At 41.4% G+C, this 26,951-nt stretch overlaps 1 protein-coding gene across 1 annotated transcript; it reads right to left on the reverse strand.

Moving 5' to 3' along the window:
- Positions 1–3,191: 3,191 nt before the first annotated feature.
- On the reverse strand, positions 3,192–25,385 carry ACTR3 (actin related protein 3). The gene is made up of 12 exons (XM_015868992.2): positions 25,209–25,385; positions 13,671–13,726; positions 10,858–10,982; positions 10,200–10,310; positions 8,636–8,731; positions 7,727–7,834; positions 7,278–7,421; positions 6,432–6,605; positions 5,815–5,907; positions 5,182–5,307; positions 4,478–4,561; positions 3,192–4,098 (listed from the first exon to the last, which is right to left on the reverse strand). Exons 1-12 carry the CDS (start codon positions 25,250–25,252, stop codon positions 4,003–4,005), a joined length of 1,257 nt encoding a protein of 418 aa, XP_015724478.1. The 5' UTR covers positions 25,253–25,385; the 3' UTR covers positions 3,192–4,002.
- Between the last annotated feature and the right edge of the window lie 1,566 nt (positions 25,386–26,951).

Consider the following 26,951-nt stretch of genomic DNA (forward strand, 5'->3'; position numbering starts at 1 on the left):
CACTGCATCTCTTGTAGGAAGGTGCCACCCCGTGGCTGAATGCAAAAACCTCACCGCTTCTCTTCAGAGCTCCCTTGCAACTAAAGCCACCTCAGACAACTGATAACAACTAGCAAACACGTTCTGAAAGACCCCCACATTTCATTTAATGGAGAGTTAAGTATTATTTACAGTACGGCTGCAAGAAATCGTGCTGTGTAAGCAACAGTGAAGCGACACCAAGGTCACACAGCTCCTTTTTGCAGCACGAGACTTCTACCCCTGTGACCACGATGCAGTTTGGTGCAGGAGATGCCTAAAGCCACACAGTCCCATGCTGCTCCAGTGGCTTTTATTCACCATTAGTTGGAAATATCCTGGCCTTGCATTTCCAGGTATCAAATCCATGATTAAAACTCAGCATACCTGTCCTTCCCGCATTGAAAGTACAGCTGGAAAGCAAAATCCACCCATCTTACACTTTGCATCAACTTGTGTTCTCAGCCTGACACCTTCCAGGCTCAAATATCAACTCTTCCTGCTGTCAACAAGCTCGTGTATGAACTGGCTTCATTCTTTGACACGACAGTGGCTTTCCAATCCAGTTACTATTGAACCAGACGCAGAATCCAGCCCTCGAGGGCTCCCCGCTGCTGGGAAGTGGGTGTTTAGGAAATCTCACCCTAATGTGCCTGACACTGCCAGGGTGTGGGCCACCATCCCTCTCTGGCACAGCCTGCTCCCTCCTATTCCCCATCCCTTTCCTTGTCACAGCCCAGCTGACAAAACACATTACACATGAACTGCATCCATCCCCACACTGCCCTGCGTAGCCAGGATCTGCATGCTTGGATGCCTCTGCTCTAACCCAGACAGCTACTTACAGTCTAGTCCCACTTGTCTTTGCTGCACGCAATGCCAGTCAGCCTGCCAGAATTGAGCCCTAAAGGGTGGCCAGAGCTGTGCTGAGCCGTGGGCATCCCCAGTTACCTGCAGCATGGGCTCTGGAGCTCCCCCAGTGCCCAGCTGTGCTCTGCCACCTGCAGGGAGCAGGCAGCACTGCTGACCTCAGCACGAGGGTTTTGCTCTCTTCTCTATAAACTGAAAGTAGAAGTGAAGCTCTTCCATTAAGAAGTCATTTCAGCAAGCTCAGAAAGCTGCCAGCACGTCTTCCTTGTGCACTGCTTCCAACCCATTCACCACTCATCAGCCTGTGAAGGACCTGCACAAAGCCAAAATTGCTGGACTCTCATTGTGCTGCATTCCAGGGCCACCCCAACCCACCAGTGACCCATTCCTTTAACCATTGCCCCAGTTTCCACCTCTCGGGCTCCTCACTCATCACCTTATTACTGATGGTGCCTCCTCACCAACTGTCCTCATTACTCCAAGCAGCAGCAGCAGCCCTTAAATGTAACAGCAAAACAAAGCAGGGGATAAATACATACTATGGGAGTTGTTGGAGCTGAGCTCCTTGGGGCTACAAATGCATGATGGACAGGCTGCAGCACAACTTGCAGCTAACATACAGCTAGGGTTGGTCCTTTGCTAAGAGGGCACACAGATATGCATGTAATTGTAGAGATGTAAATCCAAGACGCCCATCTTACTGTGGAAGGAGCTGAAGTGGTTCAGTTAAGGTGTGCTTTTAGACATACGTTTGACAGCTCGCTGCTTTCAGGATCTCATATGTGTGAACTGAGGTTTAAGTACAAAAACACAGCCAAAGCTATCCACTGCCCAACGTTACTGTGCCTCTACATTAGACATGCTGGAACAATGAAAACTGAATCTGCATCTAAACCAGGACTATACAGCTCTCCTAGAAAAGATGGAGGGAGCTTTAACTGCAGTGAAAACATACCATGGCTATAAAGTACATTGTATTTACTTCTTAAAGAGTAGGAACATAAAGTTTACATGTTGAAAATGAAAATACATGTACCACTCTTTAGCCATTTAATTCAGATCATACAGGATACCCACCCCTTCAGCTCTGGAGAGAGATGGCCACACAACAAACCCAGTGGCACGTTTACCACACATATCATTTTCCAGAAGCTCAACCATAAAAATACAGGGACTCCACGAGCACCAGACCTGGGGCAGCTACTGGAGGAGACAGTCCCCACTCCTGCCAGGCAACATTACCAGGCAGTCTTACCCATATTTGAGAGGACTCAATGTGTGTGTCTATGTAGCATGAAGGATTCTTCACAGTGAATTTTCAAGACCTAATTTCAGTGGAAAAATAGTTGTTATCTTCAGGACATCGCAAGCCTAATGACTGCAGTGGAATTCCAGTCATTAAAGCATGATACAGTTGCAGAACCAGAGGATTGTTGGAAAAGAACTTATATTAACCTCTTTATTTTACACATATTTGCCTATGGGCCTTACCACATGAATTAGTCAGCAGCTGTGACTCAAAAAGCCATCATCTGAAAACTCTCAATGCTACACATACAAGAACTGCAGCACTGATCAGGAGAGGTTAATAGTAGTTTTGTGATACAATTATTTAGCTTTGTTGCTTGCACCAAGGTTCCACTCAAATCTAGCACGTGAATTCTTATATTTACTGTAAAAAGAGCTTTCCACGCTCACCCTTGTTTCAGAGCCTCATTAATCATCTTTTGATGTAACTGAAAGCTCTGTTAAAGAAAAAATCTTGAGCAATCTTTTCAGTTCAGGAGAAGAAACCAACAGATCTCCCTCTTGTGGTCTTCTGTGTAAACAATCTTAACTATATTAGTGAGTGTCTGAAGTAGATTTTTCTAGCAAATAGCAACAGAAAATGCAAGTAATTTCACTCAATATATGAAGCTTTCTTCCTAGAAAGAATGAGAGAGATACTGTTTTCACTTCACTTTTTATCTACATGGTATTTTCTTGCAGAAAAACCAGAGATTTCAAAGGCAGAACTGCCTCCTGTACGCCATCACTTGAAAGGAAATGGGAAACAAAAATGTTACAGAATGAAGTAGATGAACAAACCTAACGATGGAGAAGCTGTTAGATTTATATAGGTAAGTGCTGTCCAGATGAACATATAAACTGCCATTCTAACAAGTTCACACTTCAGTTTATACAATGCACATAATGATTTCTACCTTACAAGCCAATCTTACTCTTCAAAAACCATAGCAGATACGTAGGAACCCATGCTCACAACTTCCCATGTAACGACATTAACAAGTCTGACACAAACATAAAAAGAAATTTTGTGCCTTTATTGGAATGGTGTTAGGCTTTAAATACACCAATTTCGATAACCTGATTATTTGGTTTTAATTAGAAATGACACTACAGAACTGCAATACTGGTCCAAGTCTTGTCTTTCTTTCTTTCTTTTTTTTTTAAAGCAAGAGATAGAATGAAAACGCACCGAGTAATCAGAAAGCACTAGGCAGGCATCGGTTAATCCAAGATAGGAGCTTCTTAGTTCCAAAAGCAGTCGCATTGTATGGAACCCAGGATTTAGATTGGCTGTGATTTGCAACAACGAGTTGCAGGAATCACAATGACTTTTTCTGTTTTAATTTCTTTTTAAGATGGTCACTGGTAAATTCTTTTTTTCCCCTCAAATATTACAGTTTCTTTAATCCGTTTTTTTTTTTTCCTCAAAGTATAAAAAAGTAAGAAATATAAACAAACTCCAGCTTCGTACCCATGAGAGGGTACAACTGAAGCATTAGAGAGCTGACTATCTATACACTGTCAAATCCCATCAAATCTTGGATAATTCATTAATATACAAAATATCAGGGCACAGAAAGAACTAAAATCCACTTTGTTACGCACAGGTTCAAATAATCAATCTAAAGAAAAAAACGTGATCATTTTGGCTTTCCACTACATCCGCATGTTGAGACACTTATTAAAATAACCTTGTTTAATTGTGTTTGGTCTTTTCCTTATTGTCAAGTCATGTTTGTTATCTTAATACCGGCCATCAGACAAACAAGTAATCAGAAAGACTCCTCCCCACCTCCCTTTCCCTGACCCCTGCAAGGGTCAGCTTTAAGACATAACTCCAAACACTGGGTTGTGACGACAGATGCTAGGACCAATTTCTTCATAATCTTTTTTGGTATGGCATACTTGGTAGAATTCAGGCTGTAAAGGGGAAGAGAAAAAACGTCAGTGGTGTTCACACCTCAGCTTAACAATACTAACATCTATAAAGCAAATGGGAAAAGAACTGAACTTCTAAGCCCCAAAATTAACCTCATTTGTCACACGGCCAAACAACAGCATGATCAATGTATACTATCACAAACCCAAAATCACCATTAAAAAAAATATATATCATTATAAAATTAATTCAGCTTTCATTTGCTCTTCCAGATCTTTGAAGCCTAATGCAAAAGCTTAGGGGGAATGGGTTAATATTTGTTACTCAAAAATCATCAGAAAATCCCCAACTCTATTTATTATGAACTAAATGAGAGATGAGAACTCCAAAAACACATATTCAGCTTTATAGCTAACTTACTGTGGAAGCCAGCATTGATCCTCCAAACCAAACGGCATATCTTTGCATATGGTGTGTAATGACTTGTACATCAATGGGCTTAGGCTACGGAAGAAAAATATACATATATTCAAATATGTTCCTATAGGACTGTATATTCCAAGTTCGCCTCTCTCAAACTATCATTTACCTAAATGCTGGGTATGTAATTATACAATTATACTATCAGTTTTTCAGTTGTTCAACCCTGACTAAGAATAAAGTGATTTAGTAGCAAGAGCTATTTACATTATCAGACATTAAAAGCTACTTGCATTCCTGCTGGTTCCTCCTCTCTGATTACCCACCTTCTATTTTCTGCTTAAGTTCCTCAAAGCACTGTTTCTTCAATTGCAAGAAAAGACCCATAGTACTTACTCCTCTCAAAACACTTTATAGAGACATGCTTTTAAATTTGTCACTTTTTATTACTAAGATGCACTTAAAAATAGCATTGATTGAACTTGTCTAGTTATTTCAATAACTAGAAATGAGAAAATCCCTTCACTCTTGCCTAATAATAATAATAATAATAATAATAATAATAATAATAATTTCAACCTGCAGGTGTCTTATGTATTCTGAGTTACCAGAAAAAAAAATGTAAACATCAGATCATAGATCAAAAGTAGAAAGAACCCAAGTTAAGGAGATGCTTGTTAAATGTATTAGCTACAAGAACTAACCTTCAGTCTGCCGCCACTGAGTTCTTCACTAAGTTTCAGTCTGGCATCAACAGTTCTTTTCAAGTCTCGCTGTAAACGGCGCCCAAAGTCCCTGAACATGGTTGAGCCTCCAGAGAGGACAATATTCTGTTTAGAGTCAAAATAGATACATTGATTTTTAAACTGTATTCAATGTTTCTGAAAATGCACATCTCCAGCTCCATCCAGTTCTTAAATTCTAATTTTTTTTTTCCTAATCTCACTTATGTTGGCTCTTTTAAACAAATTTATAATCATACAGGTGTGCTTTTACCCTGTTTTAGATTATTTTACACCCGAAGCATGACAGAATATGAATTCTCAAAGAGGTTGTCTCATTTAAATTGTCTCTGATTTAGAATCCATATCTTATCTCATTTCTTTGGCTCAGATTTTAATTTCCACAATTTCATTACAATTTGACTTGAGCAATGAAACATCCCCTTCTGAAAAACACTTATGTGAACATACAGCCTTCTCCTTTCCAGAAAAAATGGTTTACTTTTATACTTTTAAAACACTTTCTTTCTTAATCCCAGTTTCCAGTAGATTTCAATACAAACCACCATCCTCCCAGAACAAGTACTAAAGAAACATAGCACTTCAGCTACTGACCTTATACAGAGGACGTCTAACATCAATGGGGCAATTCTGAATAACTTCATCTACTACTTCTGAGATTGGTTGCGTAAAGTCAGGATTAGCAAACTACAATCAAGAATAAAAACAGCAAAGTCAGCATGCAGAACCACATACAGAAAAGAAAGGAAGGCTAAAAATAAGGGGAAAAGAACAAACTGCCCTATTATATTGGGGCTGTAGTGAAAAAACTTATGGACTAGATAGATAAGCTGTATTTGCTGCCATTTTTAAAAGGTTTGAAAGAATATTAGACTTGAAGTATCTGTTTTGTCAGCTGTTCTCCTATATAGTTCTCACTAATCACAACAGATCAAAGAATACATGCACTTCCATATCACAAGCACTGAAGAAATATGCCCTAACAGGAAAAAATAACTTTTAGATAGAAAGGACTCAGTGCAGGGGATAGCTTTATTCTTCAGTTTTCCCCACAGTGGAACTGAGATTAACAATATCCAATATCTGGTATCTATTTAGAAACACGGATAAATTTTAAACTTGCATAAACATGCCAATAATTTACAAATGCTTTTTGTGGGATATCATCCACAACATCCAGAATGAAGTGAAGACAATTCGTATCAACTTACCTCAGGATGGAAAAATATCTCTGGCCCCAGGAACCTCTCATAGCCAACATCAATGGTAAATTCTTTCTTTGAGATAGCATTAATTCCAGTATACTGTTTAATCCACTTTGTACCATCTGTGTCATACTTGTTAAATTCTTTTACTAAGTCAGGGCAAACGTAACTAAAACGTTCCTGGAAAGTAAATATGTACAGTTCCAAAGTCACACAGTGTTTTCTGCTATTCTTTTTATTTTTAAAGCATACTTTTAAAAGCGTAGTCTTAAAAGCTTTGAAATTGGCAAATACAATCTGCCTCAAAAACAGCTGAACTGACATCTACAGCATACAGTCTGATGATGGCTCTGCTAGTAGAGACCATTTCTGCATAGCACTGAAAGCAGCACACTCTGCTGGGTTACTTTTTTTTTCCTTCCCTCTCTATAATGTTGAGAAATGGGTTCTAAAGTACACTGAAGCATTGCCATAGAAACAATGCTTAAGCGTACTTGAAGCTGAGTATCTTTCGAGATAGCTTTGTACTGTAAAATACAGAACACATCAATACTAAGCAAGAATAAGAGTAATTACAGCTCTTCACATTACACATCCCACTAAGAATACTTTCTCCTAACGTTACAGTAATAAAGGGGAAGAGTCAAGTGAAGATTGAAATCCTGGGCAAAACAGAATATAATTCAATAACACATCTTAAAATGCATGTATTTACTGTTATGTAGATATTTTTATATTCATTAGAAACAGTGATGTGAGGCGGATGGAAATGATTTTAAGAGAATGTACTTTCAATAACTGCTATCAAACTCCACTCTAGAACAAGCTTGACACTTGTGAAGTTCACACTACCTTCACTGCTTTAGCAGTTTCCAAGGATTGCTCAGGAGGAATTCCTACTTCTCTCTCCCTCAGGAGTTGTTGAATAAAGTAAGTGATATCTCTCCCTGCGATTGGAATGTGTTTGATACAGCTGCCAATCACGTATCCTTCAGCCTGTATAAAAAAAGTAATTGCGAGAAAGATATTGATAAGCATTCCTTCCAACAAAGCTTAGAAAGGAGGGAGAGCCATAGAGTGTCAACTCCTATTCACTACCCGTGATCATGATATTTGAAGCCTTTAAGTTCCTGAGGTACCAAATAAGCAACAAAAACCCACACCTACAACCCCAGGAGCTATCTGACACTTCTCACGATTCCTAGCTATACATTAAGACTGTACGAATGAAGACTACAGAGAAGCTGAAGGGCAAACTATTCTCCTGTTAATTTGTTTCTATAGCTCTTAAGTATACTTACCACAGGAATGACATGAGTAACACCATCACCACTGTCTATAACTGTGCCAGTCAGTGTCCGTTCTCCTACTTGTCGTGACGTCCAAGATGCAGCTAAAGCAAGGACAGCCTTGTAAAAGAGAACATAGAACACGATTCTTATAAAGACACTGCACTGCAGACGTCACAGCTTCCAGCATCATTTTCTGATAAGCCCCAGCTAATGAGCATTCCAGGTATTTATAAATGCTTTTATTTTACATTAAATAGTACTTTCTTCCTCTTATCGCCAAGTTACAAATCTCCAGTTCTAGTATGATTCGCGACTGTTCTGCAGGTTATGAACAAATACCTCCCAGAATTATTTTACCCTTCCAAATCTAAAATCCACTAGAACTAAATAAGTGCCTGCTTAGGACAGCTTGAAGCGTTTCAGCATGCATTTCAGCAGGAAAAACCTTTGTCTGAAATCTTGTTTACTAAACAAATCCAATTAGTCTGCTTTCAATTTTCTCCCCTGTTGATGGAAACTTCCTCTGAACAGTTACTAACTAAAAGTGCTTGAAATTCTCTTGTGGTAACTTACAGCACGGAAAACTGATTTTGTAATGTGTGTATACAATAGCTTTCAAACAATAACAAAGACTGCAGAAGCATAGCTTTTGTCTTCTGATGCTTTTTAAGCATATCCAATATAAAGACTCTTTTTGCTGCTTCATCTTGAACAGGACTCAGCTTTTAGCCTACAACCACAATTGTGGTGTGTTTTGTTTAAGGTGCAGCAAGATTTTTATATTGTGTCTAGAGTCCTAACTCCATACCTAGAGCTGAGTAACATACCTAGATAAACATCCAGCAATGGAAATGGTGACCAGAAGCACAGAAGAATGCTTCAAGAGTCATTTAATATTTGAAATAGCTCTGCTCTTACCTGAACAGCAATATATAGTCCTGGAACATTGAAAGACTCAAACATGATTTCAGCAGTATATTCTCTATTTTCTGGAGTATTTAATGGAGGTTCAGTCTATGAAATAAAGAAAAACATTTGACATGCATTCAGATCAAACATTTAAACTTCTCTCAAAAATCACCTAGAGCTAAATTTTGAAAGATGACTCATTCAAGAACAGCATGTAAAAATAATCGAGTGCAAAGGGGGTTATTAAAGGCAAATGTTGTAATGAAGAAAATCAAGGAACACCCATGGCACGAACAGAATTACTGCAAGTCACACTGCAAAAGCACAATGCAAACAGAAAGAGCAGAAATGAGAAACAGAGTAATTACTGTTTAAGAATTTACATCAGTGGTCCTATCTATCCCTTGGTCAGCTTATTATAACGCATGTTTTCACAAAGAATCAAAGACCTTGCATTTTACATGTTTAGGTTTAAGTATGCAAAGTACAGATACTAAAGAAAATCAGAAATTCACTGAAGAAAAAAGCTACTTTTCTTCAAGAGGCAATGATTATAAAACTAAAGTTTATATCAGCCGTTGTAGAAATGTGTTTAACAGAGCAACAATGTGCTTAACAGCACACAATGATATAACTATAAATTTTGTATGAGTGCCATGCAAACAAGCAACCCTCTCCTCTAAAAGAGCATTTTGAATAGTGCCAGAGAATATCTGAGCAAAAGCATCTATCTTTTGTTGCATCAACCATGTAAGGGTAAAGACAGGAGGGAGTCAGACTCTTCATAAAGGTGGTACATCAAGAGGTCATGGAAACCAACAGCAACATGGGAAACTCTAATTACTTATTAGGAGGGAAAAAAAGGCAGTGTGAGGGTTGGTGAAGTAGTGGGAGACGAGCCCACATGTTATGGCACCTCAATGCCTGGAGATACTCAAAGCTTGGATGAAGGGCCCTGAGCAATTAGATCAAAGGGTGCAGTTGTATTAGTTTATATAACAAGAACAACCAACGCACTCAATTCCAAACTTGTGATCTAAAATTCAAACTTAAAAATACTGTTATTTCAATGGCTTTAAATGAAATGCTAAGGAACAGGAGAGACTTCAGAACATCTGACCTCAGTTCAGGCCTGACATGTCCACATATCACAATCAATCCTTCTGAACTTAATAAAGAAAGGAGACAAAATGTCACCCTAGATACACTAACCAGGTGGCAGTACTATAAAAAACAAAATTATTGCAATGACATGAAGTCAAAACATAGAGGTACCCAAATGCAAGCACCACTGCTGAGTTCAGTGGATAAAGAATAAAAGAGGGAGAAGACAGAGGTGCATTGGTGTGAAAATTAAGGAAGGAAAGAAAGCTTGCAGTTCAGACTCAATTTCAGCACTTTCAGAAAGCTGAAGAAATGTGAATATGATAAGCCAAGCGCCAGGGAAGTTTCATGTAATTTATATTTCCTTTATTTTTCAAGGTAAGCACATCCATATTTGAGAATTATTCCACAAATCAGCACAAAGTTCTTGTCATATACTATTTCACAGACACGACATAATTTTACCTACCAAAAGAAAATAATGGTCCTCGGGTTCTGCCCTTAAATACTTAAAGATTACTTGCTCCATAAACCTTTCCATCAGGTCCCAGTCTTCAACTATACCATGGCGAATGGGCCACTGTTACAGAACAATACCAAAATGTAACTGGAAACAAACTTAAAAACAATATTTTCAATTGCAATACAGGAACTTTATCAACATCTAAAAACCTTGCATTAGGTTGTCTCTATCCCAACCTGACATCTATTTGAAATTCTGATCACGGAGAAAACAACATATTAAGTGTTTCTCAGTGCAACAAAATGGTGGTACCGGGAAAAGTAATATGAAGATAAACCTTAGGATCCCCTTAGACCAGTATCCTGATTCTGATGTGGCTGATAGAACATCTCAAGGAGCAAGAAAGCATCTTCTATCTCCTCCCAACACTCTCTCGGCCACCCTTCATTTCAAAAGAAACACGCTGATATGAAATATTGTGTCCTCCCCACCCCCATCTTCCAATTCCCAGAGACTCCTGAAGGCCAGCAAAACTGACTTAATATCAAACGTTTACAATAGTTTCTAAGAAAATAAGATTACAGTTCAAAAAGCATTTACAAGCTTTGTACTGTATGCTTGATGATTTCTAACAGTATTGGAAAATCTTAGTGTCTCTCAGTACCTTGGTTGCGTAAGTTGGTTTTTCTATTGCTTCATCTCCAATAAAGAAGTCTAAATCATCAACGCCTTTCAAAACCCTTCGTTGTGCTTGATCAACCACTTTTGCTGATTCTTTGATAGCAATACCTTTAACAAAGAGAACAAATGATATTTTAGATTATACATCCAGCACTGAGAAAAACAGGAACCTTAATATTGTGAAATAGGAAAATACTGCAATTATATTCATCCTTTTGTTCTGGCACAAGCACAGAAAAGCCAATACACTAACAATTAGTACTATAAAACTCTTTTGCTTCAAGGAATAACTGGCAAAATTTAAGAGACAGCATGTTGGTAATTTATCCTTCCATAAAAATTGCTCATTATGAAGAACAGAGAAAAAAAAAAAAGAAAAAAAAAAAAGGAGAAATACTGCTAAGGCTAAAAATGGGACTCAGGGAAGATGGATCAGCGATGAGATACCGCAAGAACACAGATGTTCTTTTCTCTCCTCTTTTACATCAGCTCCCAGACTGACCGGGTCACAGTGCCGGCAAAACCTACTGTATTTTTTCCAAGTCTTAAAATACCAGTGGGAAATTTGCAGAAATAAGAACCAAGCATTAATATCCGCTCCTATTACTTAGAAGTTGTCATGTGAAAGCTCTCTCAAAGGCAGAATTATTTCAATCCTCACCTTCACCCAAGTGTTGCTTGACCAGAACCAAGCCAAGCTCAGAGCCTGGGGTCACACAGAGCTACAGGATTTGGAAACATGTAGCACATGAGGCTAATGCACCCCAGTGCACTGGGAGGCCACAATCTTCTCCCTTTTCCTCCCTTCTGTGCAGCAACAGAAGGGCTGTGCAGCCAGTGAAAATGAAGTGTTGCAAAAAACTGAACAAATATAACAAAAAGCATTATTTTGAGCTCATCGGGAGGAAAACTGCATCATATCACAACTTCTGTAGCAGCCTACAAGAGAGGAGAGAGGAAGTGGGAGCCAAAAAGCAGAGGGGTAGGTAAGAAGAAGCTGAAGTTGTGCAGAAGATGTTGCAAGGCCAGTTTGCCGCAAGCAAAAAACAGCTTCTTGCCAAATATTTTTCAGGGCTTGCAGACTCGGGGACAGCTTTGCTGTCCAGATGTATGTTATCTTCATGTAGTTTCAAGTAAGTCATCAGCTCTTGCCACAACATTCTAAAAGCTTTCACATCCCACAGGCTTCACCCTGAGAGAGCTCAACACACAGCTGGTCAGTGCTGGTAGTGAAAGTCAGAGGTGAGAAAAATAATCAGAATGGAGCACGAAAACACAAGCAGGAACATAAATCTTGCTTTAATGGTGCTGAAGGTAGGCAACACTCCAATATTATTGCAGGGCCGTTGGCAGTGGTTGGCTTGACACAAGAATATGAACGTCCAGAAAAAAAAAGAAATTGTGTTTAACCACTATTCAATTATTTCCTCCCCTCCTTTTTAATATAAAGTCATCCAACACATCAATTATCATAGATAACTTCCATTTTATAGTAAGTTTGGAAAACTCCTGGCTTACTGAAAGTTGACTATTTTAACACAAGTCGGGACAACAGGGTTAAATGAAAGAAAAATCAAGCAAGACAAATGATCTGCCAAACCTTAAAAGCAGACAGCAATGAAAACAGTGAATGAGTTTCTTCAAAGAACTGACCGATTTTGTTCTCACTTACTTCACTATGTAAGCATTTGTCATCTCTACAGAAGCATATTCAGAATTAAGCCAAGACCACAATATAAAAGAGCGAGATAAAACTTTGTTAAGACCAGGAGCAAGTAAGATAAGCAGCAAGTGAGCAAGGGAGAAGGAATGCTGCTCTGACTGGTTCCACAGCAAGCAGTTTTTAAGAAGAAAAATAAACGTGATAAAACAAAGTGACCACATGGCCATTCCTGGAAATCAAAGAAGAAACCAAAATACATCTTAACTGTGGATAACATTAAGAAAACATACAGCATCAAAACACTTTGAGAAGACCCAGCACTTTGTAGCATTTGAATTTAATTGCTATTATACCCTAGTTTCAATTTCTCTACTGTGGAGAAAATCCTTCTGTGAAAATCACTTTTGGAAGCATGTTTTGTACCCACCCAGAGAGCCTGAACTACCAGAAGTTCTTTTCTGAACGGATTGTACTTAAGTGTTGTTACTTCCAACTCCTTTCCTGTTGTATTTACAAGGAAAATTGGGTGCACTGATTATTTCTTTTTACCAGGATGTAATACTCGAGTACTTTGGCTGAGGTGAACAATGACAAAATGCCAAGTAGTGTGGAAGGTCAGTAGGTGAAGCATCCCTTCAAGCGGCAGAAGCATTTCAGAAGATAGAGAGTGAGTAAATAAGCAGTTTTACATAGAATAACTAAAATTACTTTCACATCTGCAAAACATAATGAATTAAGTGACACAGTTGTAGTACCGAGATATACCTGGAAAGCATAACAGCTAAACCCCTAGAGATTAAAACACTGTTTTTTTATTATTATTTTTCCCCTAGTTATGATTATCTAAAGTGTTTTCTGATCTATCAGCAGAGGAAGAACCTGTTAAAGATACAGCTGTGCTACTGTTTCACATTTGAAGTCAACTCCTTTGAGACTGAAATCCTATTGGTATGCTATTTTAATCAATGTATCTTCCTAAATTGAGGATTGGTTACAATAAGCAGTAGGTCTGAAAAGAGACAAAGTTGCTCATTTTTAACTGCTTATATGTATGGCAGGTGCCATTGCAAACATTGTCACTGCAAACTGTGAAGTGTAACATCAGTATTTAAATACAAGTATCAAATACTTACAGGAAGGAATAATGAACTGTGGCTCAGTGTTACCGGCATATCCAAGCTTCGTATACCTGTTAAGTCAAGAAAAGCTTAGGTTAGAATATTTAATGCCACAGATAAGATGACACTTTTTTAAAAGAAGGGAAGTTTGATCATTTTAATGTGGAGAGGCGTGTTCATTGGAAACCTTTTTGAGAGATAAAGCAATGCTTACTATTACAGAACACTGCTGAGTTCTACTCGAGTGGAACCGCACTACTAAACACCAAGTTTATCATTCAGTTTATCAATGCGTAGGAGCAAAATTAATCAGCAAAGTGATTGTTCCTCCCTGCTCAGCCATCAGCAGCTCCATAGCGTATTTCCATACAAATAACATGAGCTGTAGAAGTATTGTTGCAGCTGTCAATTGTAGGGGAAAAAATCCCCCTTGCCCATGGGCTGCCAGCCAGGTGTGGTGCAGAACTGGCACCACTCATACACAGAAAGAAAGAGGAACAGCTACAGACCTTTACTTACTGGAAGTATTACAAAAGACTGGAGCAACAGAAACAGATTGTAAACGTGCGAAGCAAAACACATATTGAATTTCAGTGACAGCCTGCATAGAAGTTTGACACAGACCAAACGGAGACTTCAGTTTCCTTATATTGATGGGTAGCTGTACCAACTGCATCAACTCCATCAGCAAAAGCAAGGAACACTACAGCAGTAACTCCACAATTCTCAGTAATGGAATACAAACCCAGTTGACTTTACACAGGGCAGTTGTAACTTTAATAACCCAGAAACCTGGGTCAACAATACAGCAAAACATGAGGCAACAGCTATAGTAACAAAGGTTGGGCTCTTCCAGGCTAGAGGAGCTTCACAGATTGCTGCCATGTTCCCAAACACCTACAGTTTCTACTGCTGACAATAACTGTGCATCAGTGCAGGGCCAGAAGTGCTATCAGGTGCTTATACAGGACCTCATCTAAAATGAAAAGCACTTTCAAGAGAAACATTTTAAAACCTATGAAATCCATCTTCTCTGACCTACTAACACGTTATAGAATCACAGAATATCTCAAGTTGGAAGGGACCCAACAAGGACCCCTGAGTTCACTCCTGCAAGAACAGTTTGGTGTCAAATTGATCAGCAGTAACTCGTACTGAAGAAGAAAAGGCAAAATAAAGTACTCAATGGAAGCGAGTTAAACACTGAGAAGAAACATATACTTTGTGCATTATGTATTGCACACACCTGAACTGGGGACAGGCAACTCACCCTTTGCAGACTCAAGTAATATGAAAAGTATTTTTGCAATTTGTCTTAGCCATCCAGTTCCTAAAGGAAATCTCAAGTAAGAATTCCATAGTTTGATGCTTCTATAACCAGTCAATGCAGAATAAAGCTTTCCGTTCTGAAAGGAAATGAAGAAGGCCAGCAAATACTGACTCAGTCCCCCCACCTCACCATGCAAACCAGGAACCGCAGCACACAGGATTTCAAAGCTAATCCTGCAGAGGAACTTTGGACCCTGAAGGCTACATACGCCTCCCACTAAATCAGAAGTGCCTTCACAAGCAAAAAGCAATTTCACTGCTGGGCTGTTAAATTCCAATCTTTCAAGGCAAAGAAAAGCTGATCTGTTGCAGGTAACATACTGTTTGGTTGCTTGTGGTGTTGGAAACCACCCAGTGTACACACATCCAGCAAGCCGAAAACAGTCAAGTCGCATTTTGAAATAAAAAGACTGTATTCAGACATAAAATCAGCACATCTAAAAATACTATGGCCTACTCAGCAGGAAAAAAAAGAGTCTTCTGACACATGGAAAAAAGTTTCCCATTTTTAGACTTCCAAATAAGGAGAAAAAACACAAAGAAGAAAACCACATGGATTCTGATGCCTGAATAATAACGCATTAGTGCAGCAGCTCTCCTATGTGGCTCCCAGTGCAATGGCTCACATTTCCAGTACATCACAGCTTCCTTGCCAGTCTATTCTCTCCAGCAGGATGTCAACATCACCTACCACAGGTCAGGGCAGTAACCCAGCCTGACCTTCCCCTTTGCCCTCTAAGGCCTTTCCCTGCCCACAGTGATTGGTGCCACTGGGCTCGGTGCAGTGCCAGGGCTGCCACGGACATGGTAATGCACCAAGTGAACAACGAGCTTCAGCATCACATAACCACTTCCACACCTACTCAAGTATCAACGAGGTTAGAGGGGAAAAAACAGTTTAAAAATGCATAGAAGTGAATACAAATCCTCAGCCTTCTGAACGCATAGTCTAACAGAAGCTTTCTTTAACATACTGTTGTAAAAAGGAGTACTGCTCAGATTGATCTGATCTAGTCTACTGTTCTCATTTGAAGTTTTTAAATCATATAGAAAAAGAAGCTGTACCTTGGGCAAACTGGATTTTACACTATATGACTTCCACAAAGCAGCTCGCACACAGCAACGTGTGTCTGAGTAATGGATGATTCACAAGGGAACAAGGCACACCCTGTCTTATACTGAAGAAATGCTGATACTAGGATTGATAAGGCAGTACCAACAGGGGATCACATTTCCCAGCAAGTCACAGCTTTGCTTGTTGCTGCATGCACCAGAAAGGCAACAGGAGCACGTTCCTTGGAGGAAGGCAGACAGGCAGTCATAAGACGTAACTCAGTTTTCCAGTGCTGAATTGGAGGCGCTGAAGCTGTAGAAGAGGAAAGTCACAGTTTATAAGTTTTTAGCTGTCTTGTGTCTTCTGATAAAAAGCCGACTTCAAAAAGCCAAACTTTTCCAGGAAGGATGGAAGCTTTAGCTTTTATACACAATACCTCACCTGACTGAAAAGCCTGAACAAGCCTTTGCAGTTTTATTTGCTGCTTTTCTCCTTTCATCCTTCCCAAAATCCAAATGAGACTGAGAAACCTGGGAAGCAATTATTTCTTGAGCCCCCATTGACAGAAATGACAGGAAATAGATGGTGAAGCAGAGGAAAGCCATCCTGCCCCTTTAAAAAGCTCCAGCACCAGGTGCAAATTGCTTGAGCAGCAGCAGATCACCAGCAGTCCCCAAAGGAACTGATTATATTAGGAAAATGGGACTTGGCATTAATAAATTAGTTTACAATCTCTTTTCATGTGTCCTTGGTAAAATACAAGATAGCAAAAGTCTTTGGGATGAGTCACGCCCTTCACACCACTTTCTATCTTTAATGAATACGGATCATCTTTCACACATCACCGCTTCACTTTTTTAATAGCAACTGCTTAGATCAAGTTTTAAAGCATCTCTGGTCAGATGTTTTAAGGAATCAATAACGACAGCTGAAGAATTAGCTCTAGAAATGGAAAAACACAAGATTAGAAATGCTCTTACAATCTTACATCCTGCAGAGGTGTAGATGAGACACCATGGGATGGTAAGGAGGGATATTTCCAAGACCAGCAGGATGTCCCAGAAATGAAAACAAAAATACAATAAGAAAGGTTAACATCTCTTAGCACACCTGGGTAAAGACAAAAAACTACTGTTCTGTTTGTCATTACCAGCTACATCTACAACTCAAAGTAAAGACCCCACTGCCGCATGTGTGAAACTCAGCTTGAAGAGATGATAAGGACCACAAAGTCATGGCCACACACAGAGGAGCAGAACCCTCAAGGTGCACACGAGGAGCACAAAGGCAGCAGCAAAAACTACAGGATATTCGGAGCAAGTTCAGATGCATTTTAAAACCATCACCTGGAAAATCCTACCAGCAACACCCTGGAGAGGTGACAGCACTGCCATTCCGCACTGCTCTTAGCTTTACTAACATCTGGACTGAACAGAAGAGAACCTATTTCCAAATTTGTTCCATGTTTACATGCACCAGTAACTTAAATAAAAACCCACCAACCGCACTGAGAACTTGACTGCAGAAGCCCTCGTCATGTAAACAGCACGATGCATTTATCATGAGAAACTCCACGGTACAAGTGAGTCACAAGAAGCATACCTGGAATGTAGCCTGTGTTCAAACACGGTTGGGCACTGATGGTAAGAGCTCAGTGTGCAGTCCCAGTTTTATTTATACTTGTACTATCCAGTTCAGATATTTAATGCCAACACGTCCTTTAGCACAGAAAAGAGTTAGCTTTGCTTTGAGCACATGTTCTTCAAAGTGAGAGAAGCAAAAGGCCTTGGATGTTATCTTTGTATAACGAAAGCGGTTTGTGTTGGCAAAAGCAGAACGCTCTCTTTTTCCTTACTGTTTCCTTTGAGACCTTTCCACTAAATCATTTTAACAAGCATCTTAACAGTGCCTCTGTGTTACACCACACCCACACAACACAAACTGATATTGCTGGGGTCTTTTTTTAGTAAATTTGTTTTTAATTTGTATGTAATTTCTCTGAGTGCTTTTGACAGCCCGATTACTCCACGTGAAGTGTCCAAATAATGCAGAAACAACACCCCAAGTTCAGAAGTCATCGCAGCTAATCCCTCAAGCTATAAATTCATTACAAGGAGGAGACTGACTTGGCAGTTTTCTGCATCATTTGCTCAAAATATGACATTAAAAAAAGAAAACAGATCAGCTATATGTAATTTTCAACAGCTGAAACAAGTAGGATCAGTTCAATCAAACGATTTTCAACTACACAGATCTTTGTGCCTGCAGACACTTCTCACCAGCACCTCCCAGCAGAAGGCCTGTGCACAATGGGCAGGATATTGAAGCCACAATGCAGAGAGAGCCACAGCTTACAGAACCCTGAGCAATTGGGATGTTCTTCCCAACAAGCACAGTGCAGCAGATAGAACCATAGAGTTACTTCAGGCTGAAAGAGAGAGAGATGATCATTTGTCCGGCCCTGAATCAATAAGCAATCTGCTGTCATCCCAACCACACCAGCAAAACTCCAGCAGCGTTATGCTGAAACCCAGCAGGCCAACAAGTCACAGCGAGGAGCTGAGCCCACAGCAAACCCTGTGAGATACTCTGGGCCCAGAACACTGCCCACCACCCCCAGCAGGTAGCCAGGTGTTTGATATCAAGAATACACTTGCATTAAAATACCAGTGTGTATGTGTTTCATGTTACACCACGCTTACTTCAAATGGCTTTGAATTAGAAACAGTTGTCTTGGAGAAAGATGCGCCCTACTGAGCTGTAGACAAAAATACATCACTGAGTTTTGGTTTAATAAGAAAAGCAGGCCTTATTTAGTGAGATCACACACATTCTCAAGTCTGCAAATGTGAAAGCAGTCAGACTGAAAGTTCTTGCAGATGATAAACAGCATGAGGAAACCTACAGCAAGTCATGACAAAAAAGTGAACATTGAAAAGATTGATGAGATGCTGCATCAACTTAATCATTACCATTTGGATTCATTCATTGGTAGCAGGATACAACTGGAATAGAGCATTAGCAGACAACCTCCCCGTGCCAAACACACCCAGCACACAGCTGCAGCCACTGGCAGCAATCACATGAGAATAATAAGGAGAAAAGAAGACCTGAGGAGGGGAGAAAAAAAGAAACCCAAGTTTACCCAGAGGTTTTTTCATGTCTAGGCTTAAAAAATGCAAGCTCATGCTCGGAACAAGACGAACAATGAATCCTACCCTGCAGAATATCAGTGGATGATATAATGACTTTTCATATTGGATATAATCTTCTCTGGCAACTAATTCATTTAGAAGTTAAAGAAATACATCAGCAGAACACCTGGAAATGACAAACTTCACTCTTAAAAGTGCCTGTGTCAGAGTCATTTTGATCCCAAGTCTGTATTCAAAGCTGTATTTTCAAGGGTCTGCTCAGTGACACCCATTAGATCTGTACACTAATATAAGTCTGCTTTACCTCAATGACTACAACAAATATTTCCTTTACCTAAGCAAAGCAAAAGAACAAAAAATTCATTTCTGATTCTGATTTTATTTAGATTGCCTTCACATTTAAATTTTTCATTCAAATCTCCAAAAGAATGTCCAAGTATTACAAGAAACGTTCAGAAATCCAAGCTTTTTTACGTTTCCTAAAGAAAACCTGCAGTGATGTTTCAACATTCTGTTTCATCATGCTGAAATATTTGCTTTCATAAACTAAAAGAGCAACTGCAAAGCACCTTGTATGTGCCTATACAATAACACAGGAGATCGATTACTACTCAGGAAGTAGTAAGGTATTCCTGAATTCACTGAAACAATGTTTTCAGTGATTCAGATGCTCAAACACGCATCACATTCATGCAGACAACATGCTTTCTGGGCAAAGCATCCAGCCAAAGTAATAACCATTGATCAAGCACACAGAATCACACAGAATGACCCGGGTTGGAAGGGACCTCAAGGATCATGTAGTTCCAACCCCCTGCCTAGCAGGGCCACCAAACATACACCTTTACTAGATCAGGTTGCCCAGAGCCCTGTCCAACCTGGTCTTGAACACCTCCAAGGACGGGGCAATGGAATTCCTATATAGAGAAAAAGGGACATAAAGGAGACTGTGCAAGAATATACATTTCAAACCCAATTCCAGCAACTCTTGATCATACTGCACATCCTGTGTGTTTATAGCATAACATGGATGGTGAAGTACTACATTAAGAGACAACAGACGTCACCATGGATCCACAGAACCCATTGACAATTATTTAAAACAGTTTGATTTTGGTGGTGGTGTGTTTCTTTTTAAACCACAAAATTCAATCCAGCATAACACCTTTTTTTCATACTAAGGATGAAGCATTTCCTCCTCATGACCACTCATTCGCTGGCAAGCAAAAGATGTTCTTAAAATCCTGGAAGGCTATTTTTCCATATTCCATTAAGGAATGACTTTGTTCATGCTTTCCATTCTGAAAAATGACTTCTGGGATGACACAAAGTAGAGAAAATGATCCCAAAAGAGAATGCTTTCATGAACACTGGAAGCCCTGAAAGGTCAGGACGAGACATCTAATGGAAATGTTAACTGTTAGGATATCATAGTGCAGCAAAAATACATAATATAGGAGTTAAGGTTTGAAAATCTGTAGAAATAGCCCATGTTTTAATGTTTGGAAAGTCTTTTCAAGGCCTGACAAAGGATAAACTTTAAGGAAATTTATGTCATGTATCTAAGATGTTAAAATGTAAGCTATCCCTTCCCTTTACCTTGGTTTTATAGCACTGGATTTCTTACTTCATAATTGCTGCCTATTGAAGATGATTAGATTTCATGGATCTCACGCACTGACACTACCAGGTCAAAACCAAAAAGAGAAATAGAGCAGCGCTGTCTTGTCGTAATTTTTTCCTTATATAAAACCTTTGTTCTACTTAAGAGTATGAGGATACACAGGTGTTGCATGAAGATTAACCTGAGAAGTAACTGCTCTGCTGTACACACCCCCACGGAACTCACAATAAACAACACTCCAGCATCTCTGAAGTATCACACACTGCAGATCAACCTTCCTTTATTTGTAGGAAAGCTGCTTACAGGAACTCCCAAGGAAACTCTCAGGGAGCTTCAAGACAACTTGGAAATGCTGAGCAGCCTCCACCTCCCCAGCTCTCTGCTGGCCTCAAGGGCCTTAAGTACTCTGTGTGAACAGCATAGCACGGCTTCCTCAAACCAGCTCTGAAACCTTCAATTCTCCCCAAGTGTGCAGGAGAGAAAAGGAAGAAAAAACAACACGCTCATTTCTGTAGCCTGAATAATGGAAGTAAAGCAGGAAGGCACGTCAGAGGAGACACCAGAAAGCAACTACAATAGATATTTCCCACGCAATCACATAAGCCCATTTACTCAGAGGACTAACATACACAACCATGCCTACAAAACAAATTCTAGGGTACGTTAAGAAAAAGTTACTGACAACACACAAATACGGGTTGCTGATGGATCCACCTGAGAGCTACAACTGCATAAAGCCCACTGAAAACAGAAGGTACAGAAAATACAAATGCTTCCCTACAAATTGCTTTCACTGCTAAAATTAAGTTCTCATGTTGGGCCCACCATAGGTTACACAGCCACTTCAGTGCAACTGTAGAGCCGTTAATTTGAACGGCTGCAATTAGCTGCCACCCAGATGGGCTAATTCAGTGTTACACGAGTTCATACTAAGAACAAAATAAGTCTACAACACTTAGAGAAAGACAGCTAAATCCTAGATGTCAACCTAATCGAGCTCAATTCTGAAGTGGCGTAGGAAGAGCTTTTAATCACGATCTCCAGGCTGCTTTGTGCTCACCCATCGAGACTTCAAGAACGACCGAAACACACAAGAAGACTCCAGCCCTAAGAGGCTTTTCCTTTCTTTGATGTTCTGTTCATACACCGTGTGGATATAAATCCTTTCTTTTCTTCCTGCATTTTAAAATGTACACAATCCTTATCCTCCCCACACAAAACATTAAGTATAATTCATGGCATAATCATAATAATCAGTGTTTGAAACTGAGAACTGGAACTCCGGACACCTAAAATACAAGTGCTACTTCCCAGCTCACTGTTGAGGGGTCCTGGTGCCTGCATTTTGGGGAGAGAACAGAAAGAAAGGTATTCAACAGCCAAGTTAAATCACATTCAGTATTAACATGGACAGCGGCTTCCTGACAGTAACATCTACAACCCTGTGTTACAGACGCAATATACTTAAAACTAAGCCAGGAGACAGTATTAATTATAGAAAGAAATGACCGTTTTTAACAGCTTCTTTGAACTAATTGAGCTCTTCTGATATGTCATTTCCCCATCTGTAACCTCGTTACGTAATTAAGGAGAAGCAGCTTCAAATAAGTAGGTTTTCTCAGGCAGCAGTCAGGTATTTACCTGCTCTTACTAGGCACCCATTACCTTGTTTTCTAGATAGCAGGTTTGGTCAAGCAAAGAATGCACAGGAATTTGTCAAGAATGCACCTCTCTAAATAACAAGTGTAACACTGGAAGAATTATTGCTGCACCCATAATCTGACTGCCAATGCCATTGACTTCACCCATTTGCCAGCTCCAGCTGCATGACGTGCACCTGGACCGTCCCTAAAACATCTGACTGTTAAAACATCAGAGAACAGGTAGGGCGCTCTCTCCCTAACCCTTTCTGTGCTCTGTTCCCTTCATGCTTTGTAAGGGGTTCTTAACATATGGCTAAATCTGTGCAGGCTGATGCTGAGAAGCACAAGTGCCCCCCCCCTCACCCTTCTCCTTCCCCTCAACATTAGCTGGTAAAAAAGAAAACACACCAACCACTCATCTCAAACTGCACCAGATGAACCCATACCTACATGCATGAATGACATGCAGGAAGATCTGCTCTCCAAAACATCCCGTAATTATTGGAAAACTTGGGCACAAAAATCTTGCCTGCTCTTAACAAGAGTTCCTTTCAACCTTTTTGTATTGGTTATACTTCCTAAGTCTCTCCCCTTGTTCTCAGTGTCTCTCTCTAACTTGTCTTGCCTACCAAAATCAAAGAGACAATGCCATAGCTGAGACCTCAGGTGATCTGCACAGAGCACATACACATAGTGCGTGAGTAACAACCTTGCTTATACACACCAAATGAGATGGAACAGGGAGGGGTGCAATGGAAGAAGCAGTCATTGCGATTATGCTACCACATCCTATTTCACTACTACTACTTCACTCCATCCTTTTCCATGCTAGTTTCCCCTTTGTCTCAGGAGTTCATTTTGTTAATTGACCACTTCACATCTTCACCTACTGACATTCTAACATGCCAAATTCTCCGTCAGCTTCCAAAAGTTCAAGTCTCCATCCACAATTCAGCACAACGGAACTTCAAGAAAGGGGAACCTGGCACTATGAGATGCATCAGAAACAGAAGTAGTAGTAGAACCATTTTCAAAGTAACGCAGACCGATGGTAAAACAGCACATCGGAGAGATCTCTGAAGAACAAAATAAAGTAGGGAGATGTGGTCAGCAGCACATAACAGAACATTAGAGCATGTCCTGCACAATGAGGTTGACTAATGGCGCACTTACGTGCTGACTCTCCAGGAAGATATGTTCTTAACATTCAGGTCCCTCGGTAAGCCTCTCACATCAAGAGAACTGTGTGGTTCCTTGCACAGCTGAATTCTGCTGCGCTGCTTCTGGCTAGCATCACTGGAAGCTCTGATCAAATTGCCTGACTCTAGCAATTACAACCTCTACTTTCAACCCTCCCCACCATGCCCACTAACCATGTCACTCGGCAGCAAATCTCCACAGCTCTTGGCTCAATCATCTCCCAGGGCAGCCCATTTCAATTCATTATCGCTCTTTCTGAGAAGAAGCTACCCAATACCCAACCTGAACCTCTACTAGCAGAACGTGAGGCTGTCACATCTCATTCTACTGCTCACTGCCTGGGAGAAGAGGCCAAAGCATCATATGATGCCTGTATGCTTCCAATACATGCAACCACACGCTCTCATTCCTGCTGTGTTTATCCCACAAAATGCGCAAGTTTTGCTCTTGCTCTAACTACAAACAAGACTTCTTCACACAAATGTTAAACATATAGACATTACATAGATACTACTCTTCTTGCATGAGACTTACTAATGTCTTAAACCAAATGGATTCTCTGGTAGAGAAGACGAGGATGTGCTTTCAGTTCCAGATGAATATATATATGAAGTGGACTGTTAATTTCTACCCCTAGGTTGCATTCACCCAGAAACTTCCCCCATTACTTGCAGGAAGACGGATGAGAAACAAAACAGAAAGCCAAGTTTCAGAACCACCAGCGCTAGTCAAAGAGGAAGAGCTCAGCCCATACACCGGTACTTCTCTTCCCAATAAGAACCCAGTGCAGAAGGGCTCAAATGAACCATTCTATCTGGATAACCGCACTACAGAGAGCGGCTGCGATGTGGTTTTCACTTCCTGAGCACTGCTGCGATCAGCCCAGTGACCCCCAGCAGCACCCAGGCCGTGCTGTAGCTCTGCAGGGCACCCAGCCCCCGTCATAGGGCTGGAGGGGCCGAACCCCCGGGGCTCCCACCCCACAGGGCCGTGCTTCACACAGCACATCGCCGGCATCCCATCCTCTTCACCTTTTGACGCGCTGCTAAATAAAAAAAGAAGAGTTTCTAAATCGGATTTGCTTCAGGTTTGACACTGAAAAAACTGCCTTATAAGGTATAAAAGCCTGAAAGCAGGAAGAGGCTTTGACAAAACTAAGGAAGTTCCTCTGCGCTTGCTCACTGGCGGGGGAGGGGTTCTTTTTCTTTTTTTTTTTTTCCCCCCGTTTCACTGATAGAAGTAACACAGAATAAATGACATGAAAAAATCACCGCCACGAACACGCGGCCGGGCGGCAGCTCCGAGCGCAGCGCTCCGCATGGACCACCGCCCTCAGCGGGGCTCCATCAGCACCAAGCACCGCGCCCTCAGCGCTGCGGGCAGCGGGCACAGCCCCCCGCGGCCTCCCCTCCAACAGCGGATGGGGAGCGGGCAGCGCTACTACCCCGCCCGGCCCGGCCCTCCCGTACCACCGCACGCCCCTCGCCGCCATCTCCGGCGGCGGCGGCTGCCCCTCCCCACCGGCTCCGAGCTGTCAGCGGCGCTCACCCCGTGCCGCAGTCCACCACACAGGCCGGAAGCCGCCCTGCCATGCTCCTCGGTAGCGACGGTGCTGGGGACGGCGGGCAGCCCTGGGCGCGCTCCGGCTCCGCTCGGCTCCGGCTCAGGGGGCGAGGGCACTTCCGCAAGGCGGACGCTCCTCCTCCCTGCGCCCGCACGCACGGCCCGGCGACACCAAGATGGCTGAGCCGCCCCTCCCTGCGCGCTACGGCGGAGAGGGCGGGCGCGACAAACCCATCGCTGACGTCCGATCTCGTTTTAAATGGTTTTAAGTTAAAAGAGGGAAGATTTAGGTTGGATGTTAGGGGGAAGTTCTTCACTAGGAGAGTGGTTAGACCATGGAACAGGCTGCCCAGGGAGGTTGTGGATGCCCCGTCCTTGGAGGTGTTCAAGACCAGGTTGGACTGGGCCCTGGGCAACCTGATCTAGTAAAGGTGTATGTTTGGTGGCCCTGCCAGGCAGGGGGGTTGGAACTACGTGATCCTTGAGGTCCCTTCCAACCCGGGTCATTCTGTGATTCTGTGACTGTATTTTAATGCCTGAAAGCTGAGAGAAGGCGGGACAGGCCTCTGTGATGGGAAGAGAGTGCTAAAAATGACAAGAGGATGGCTTCTTCGTCCACCACCAGTGACGGCTGTAGATAACTGCCCCTAGTAGGGCATGAAGAGCCTTCTCCATAGACACGGTCATCAAAGGGCAAATGCAGAAGTCTCACTCTTTCTTCTGCTTTTTTTTTTTTTTTGGTGTTTCCAGAAGTGCTACAGATGCTCTCTGGCTTCCTTCAGCACTGCTCACAAGCAAAACACTTCCGTGGGAGAGAACCAGATGCAGCTGACTGCCCACCGTCCTGCTTCCCTTCTGATATTTGAGTCCCTCAGGCACCTCTTTACTCACAGGCATCCAAAGGAGCAGTCTGAGGTCCCCTTCCTACCCTGCTCTCCATTAAATAAGACCTCTATGCTGCTATCTCAAACCACAAAGCATGGGCATTGCCCTGGTCAGCCCTCCCAGCAAAACTAGCACAGGGATGGATGGCATCCATCCCCCCGTTGGGTTTGGTCATAGGCCCGGGGCAGTGCTTTGAGGCAGGCTGGGAGGTGAGGCCTTCAGGTGAAAAAAAACAACAAAAACAAACCAACAAATAAAAAGGTATTTGAAAAGTCGCTCTTTTCCTTTCCACCTTTCACAGTGCTTTGGTGTCTGAAAGACAGGCTGCTGTGATCAACAGATCTGGCCCCATAATATTCTGTACACGCACACTATTTTTGTTTGCTGTCAATACATTTTAACGTTTCAGCTCATGTGATATTGTGGGTTTTTCTCTGTACTTTACTTGCTGTTACAGCCTTTGCAATAGGAGGGTGCTTTTGGTGGTGTAACATGATGTCCTGCCAAAGACAAAATTGGTTACCTATCCAAAGAAGGAGCTATTAAGGCTCACAGTTTCCTTAATGGGACTTAATGGCTTTAAGTAATGGCCCTTAATGACTTTAATCAGCCTCACCGGGGGCCTCCACCCACACTCCCTGCCCTTGGGTGCAGGAGCCACATAAAAGCCCTGGGCTGTTAGCTCGTGGAGCTTCGTTGTATTGAGTTTGTGGTTTGACCATGGCTTCCTGGTTTATATCTTAAACTTGCTTTCTCCCTGCGCATCACTTGATCGTCCTGGTGATCATAGGACTATCTCTGCCTTTGGTTGCTATTACTGCCACTGTTTGTTATCTGCAGGTT

The sequence above is a fragment of the Coturnix japonica genome, chromosome 7 (genome assembly GCF_001577835.2).
Source record: "Coturnix japonica isolate 7356 chromosome 7, Coturnix japonica 2.1, whole genome shotgun sequence".
NCBI lineage: Eukaryota > Metazoa > Chordata > Aves > Galliformes > Phasianidae > Coturnix > Coturnix japonica.